Source organism: Alligator sinensis, unplaced genomic scaffold (assembly GCF_000455745.1).
Source record: "Alligator sinensis unplaced genomic scaffold, ASM45574v1 scaffold938_1, whole genome shotgun sequence".
Lineage (NCBI taxonomy): Eukaryota > Metazoa > Chordata > Crocodylia > Alligatoridae > Alligator > Alligator sinensis.
Window position 1 is genome coordinate 12504 of NW_005842449.1, and position 4766 is coordinate 17269.

The following is a 4766-nucleotide window of genomic DNA, read 5'->3' on the forward strand; positions in this document are numbered from 1 at the left end:
CCCCCACGTGCCGGCGGTGGTGGGAGCCGCCTGGCCCGGGCTAACGTGCGCGCCGTGTTTTTCTCCCCACAGTGGACCGCAGCTCGAAGAGGCGGCAAGTGAAGCCCTTAGCAGCTTCGCTGCTGGAAGCTTTAGATTATGATAGCTCAGATGACAGTGACTTTAAAGTGGGCGATGCCTCAGGTAAATGCCTCCCTTGTCTCCTCCTCCGCCCAGCCCAGCTCTCGCTTCCCTCTTTTTGTTGTGCTCTCCCCCTCCGGCCGGCTGCAGGCTGCCCCCTCTGCTTGCCACTGGGGTGATGAACCATGCTGGGACAGTGTCACCTGCAGCCCCGTCATCATCTGATTGGCAAATTAGTAATCCTGGTGGGAGCGGGGAGGGGGGAAATAGAACCTGTGGGGGAAAAATAAGACTGTTCCTGAAATACTAGACCGCCTGTTACAACTTTCAAAGGTCCAATTTTATATAGATATATCAAGGATTGGTAATTGACAGATCAAGTTTCTGTCACTGAAATGAGGAATGATATGGAGAGAGTCCAGTGGAGAGCAGCAAAAATGGTTTGGGGGCTGGGGTACATAATGTATGAGGAGAGGCTGAGGGAACTGGGCTGATTTAGTGTAGAGAAGAGGAGACTAAAGCAGGATTCAATAGCAACCTTCAGCTACCTGGAGCGGGGTTCTAAAGAGACTGGACCTCAGCTGTTCTCAGTGGTGGCAGATGACAGAGCAAGGAGCAAGTCTCAAGTTGCAGCAGGGGAAGTTTAGGTTGGATATTAGGAATAACTTTCTCACTAGGAGGGTAGTAAAGCACTGGAATGGGTTACCCAGAGAGGTGGTGGAGTCTCCATCCTTGGAGGTTTTGAAGACCTGGCTAGACAGAGTCTTGGGTGGGATGATCTACTTGGGCCTGGTCCTTCTTTGAGCAGGGGGTTGGACTAGATGACCTCAGGTCCCTTCCAACCCTAATTTTCTATCATTCTATGTTGACAGTTGATTTTCCCGCTGGGTATGGTGCCTTTCTTGTGGCAAAAGGCTGTTATGGAAGTATACATTAGTTATACTTTGGGTGTAAGCCATTACCATTAGGCCATCATTTTATTCTGTATTCTGAAGACTTCTTCATTCATTAAATTCTCCAAAGTGGATCTTTTCTGGACTAATTTCTCAAGCCTGGCTCCAGCAAAAGATTGGGCTACTTGGGAGGAAAACAATCTATTCAGATTGTAGATTTTTATGACAGTAGCCAAATGCAGAGGCCTGATATGGAGTAGAGCCCTATTGTTCTATCATCTGTACGAACTCCATGGTAAAAGGCATTCCCTTCCTCAAAGTATTTACCATCTAAAGCCTGAACCCTGCAATCCAATGCAGGTGGCTTGACCCCAGCACCTGTGTGGAACCTCCATTTACATCTGACATAAACCCAAACTCAGTAACTGATGTAAGAAACAAATAGAGGAGAGGGAAGGAAGAAGGTACAAGTGGCAAAATACATAGTTTGGGCCAGTGAGTCTCAGCCAAGGTGCTGTGGCACATTGGAGTGCCGTGAGATCCTTTTAATAGTGCTGTGGGGTACTGCACTGTTAGGTGTGCAAATACCTACACAAACAGAGATTTCAACTAGCAGTCTATAATGTCAAAAACATTCTGACATGTTGTGGATTTTCTGAGTTCATTGTGATAGATGAAATGCTCTAGAATTATTAAAAGCTGAAAGGGATTTTCCTTGGGGTACTCGCATCTGAAAAGTTTGAGAACCAGTGGACTAAGCATTTCTGAGTGCACATAGGTCATTGTCAGCTTTCCACCATAGGTGTTGAAACTGGGTACGGTATTGCAAATATACTGTTTCCCCCTTACTTTGTGCCCAATTTTAAAGATGCTGGTATGAAAAGTTGTAAGATAGAACAGCCTAGATGCTTCTCTTGTGAGTTTCTTTGCTAAGCTGCTTTGGAAGCAAGCACATTTCATCTTACAGAAATACTTGCTGTAGTAGGAGTTGAAGTAGAAGTGAAGCTAACTATATTATCAGTTTCCACTATTAAATCATTTTAGATTCTTGTTCAATAGCATAAGGCAGGATTTGGGGGAAGATGAATATAAACAGTACAAAGATAGTGTGAGGACCCAAGTATTTGAAGAGAGAACTGGGGAAGGGATGAGGAAAGATAAATTAAACCCTAATTTTAGGGTAATCATAACTTCAGTCACTAAAAGAAATTCAGAAATCAAGTTTTCCATCTAAAATATTGGTATTGGAACTTGGGGTTGATCTAGCTGGACTATGGATGTTGTACATATGGAGATGTAGAGCTTGCTCTAAGTAACATACAATTGTTTATATCTTTACTTCAACGTAAGGAGCATGAATGGGGATTCCCTCAAGACGCTTCTTTGAAATTGAAGCAGTTTGTGGTCTGTTATGGTGATGAAGAATTCATATTATGCAGTCAAATATTCGGAATATTTTTGCATTCAAGTGACTTGGATAACTGTTCTAAAACTTCAGAATTTGTATTTAGTTGAATGGGGAATGCTTACTTGGTTAAAACTGGAAAATAATTATACTTGAAATAACAAAGTTGTTAAGGTTTGGGGTGGGGAAAGGACACTTTTTTAACACACAATTTGGCCTCTTAAAAAAACTAAGAACTGGAAGGGTAATGTAATAAATACTACTTCCCATGTTTCATTATAAAAAATAGACAGTAGCCAGATGCTTGTATAAGGTTGGCTGCTCTAGTTTGAGTGTGACTGGTAATACTTAGCTTTCAGTTCAGGTTGTTGTTGGTCTGGTCTTTTTTTTGATGGAAGAACTACAAAGCTAAATGGACTCAGTGGGACATGTGCATTATTCATGAGAGAGAGATACTGGTTTATTATTGTCTAAAGTGGATTCCCCATTTGATTCCTTATAGTGTTGATCCTTCAGTGTATAGCGCATGGGTATTCATGCACAGGACCATTAAATTCAGTGCGACTTGGACCACAGGGGATCAGTCTGTGTACTGCCTGTTGCAGATTAGGGCCTGTGCATAAAGACTTAAAATTTTGAATCCCAAAAGTTCTACTTCTGGTAGAAATGGATTTATCACAAATGTAGATAATCAGGTGGCTAAATGTAAATAGAGACTAGTCTTTTTGTTTTATGTATTAAAGAAATTCAAAAGTTTTTTTTGGGTGGCTCTTGTATCTATGTATGTAAGGCTAAAGGTTGTTAAGAGCTATGTAGTATGAGATGTTAGATGCAGCCAGGAGAACCTGTTTGATTTCCAAACCCTTATTGGTACTCACAGTCCCACTGAAATCAGTGGAAGTATGTGTTTCAGTAAGGGTTTGTGAGCTTGGACTTGTTTCAAGGCAATATTTTAACTTTTGAATCTTGGGGTTCTGTACCTTTGATATCTTTTCTTTAATGAGGAAACAAAAAAAATCCTTTTGTGTTTCAGTAGGTGCCCATAGTGGTTTCATTTATAGCAGTGTCTGTTACCTTGTTTGTAGGTTTTGCAGCGGGTATAACCCACACATTAGTTAAGGTAAGAAGTTGGAGCCTTTTCTGTTTAGCTTTAAATGATTTTGAAACTGTTGGGAATTTGTAGGTATTCCCATTATACCCATAAATCTAATCTTCAGCCTTAATGTTGCATTTGCTTAGTTTTTTGTGATAAATGAAATAATTCTCTTACTCTACATGGTTATTACCCCAAGTAGTGCCTCATAGTATTGTTTTAAAGTTGCATTTATTATTCAAGTCCATGTTTGTTTATTACACATAATTAAAAAATTGTTCCTGGCTGAAAGTTGGCATTATGAGGTCTTAGCTTGAAAACAATTTTAAGAAGAGTTGCTTTGGCCTTTTTATGTTATAGATAGAAAAGAACAAACAGTCTTATAATTTGATGATTTTTTTTTTTTTTGTACTCTATGCTGCCTTCGATTGAAGCTTTGCACTTGAGAGGTGATTTTTGAGCTTTGCTTTAAAAAGTAGCTAGAATATATTCTTATTTTTTAGTCTGAACTGCTGATGCATCCTAAGGAATGTTGATATCTAGACAGTGTTTATATGGTTTTTCTCTACATGCACATACTTTATGTGTATTACATTTATTCTTCAGAATTTCAAACCAAATGGGCTTTGTGGATGTGGGAGTGTCACCTGCCACTGAAAGCGAGCTGAGGGTCTGAGCCCAACACAACCCTTTGCATCAGGACTAGTGAAAAAGAAATGTTGGGAAGAACGTTACTTTTTTTCTATTGCACTTATGAGGAGAATTCTGAAACTAACTAGATATAATCATCTACTTCAGAATTCATGACAACATGTTTAACATTCTTAGATTTTCTAATCTATTTTTCTCTAAAACTTCTAAACTGATACTGATGGAGAATTACAGCACTGGCAGGAACTTACTGTGTCATATTATCGAACCCTCTGCACAGATGCAGGCTACCCTATTTCTGAACCATTTCCAATAGATGTCTGTCTAGCTTCTTCTTGGAAAAACTCCATGGAAAGAGGTTCTGCAAGTTCCCTAGGCAACTTGTTCTGTTGTCCTATGGTTATAACAATCATTAATCCTGAGATTTAATTAAAATATGCTTTGATGCAGTTTAAACTCATTGCCTTTTGTCCTGTTTTTGTGGTGAAGGAGAACGTATTATTTTGCAATACCTTTATGGCAGTCTTTCAAATAGTTGAAAACTATTGTCTTGTTTCCTTGCCCTGTCTCCTGCCCCCCCCCCCCCCCCCCCCTCCCCTCTTCT

At 40.2% G+C, this 4766-nt stretch overlaps 1 protein-coding gene across 1 annotated transcript in view; it reads left to right on the top strand.

Annotated features, from left to right (window-relative positions):
- Positions 1–4766, top strand: part of PHF14 (PHD finger protein 14) — a 320362-nt gene that overhangs the window by 1740 nt on the left and 313856 nt on the right. The window contains exon 2 of the mRNA XM_006030475.3: positions 73–183. Coding sequence (XP_006030537.1) covers positions 73–183 — 111 coding nt within the window. The remainder of the gene's footprint in view (positions 1–72; positions 184–4766) is intronic.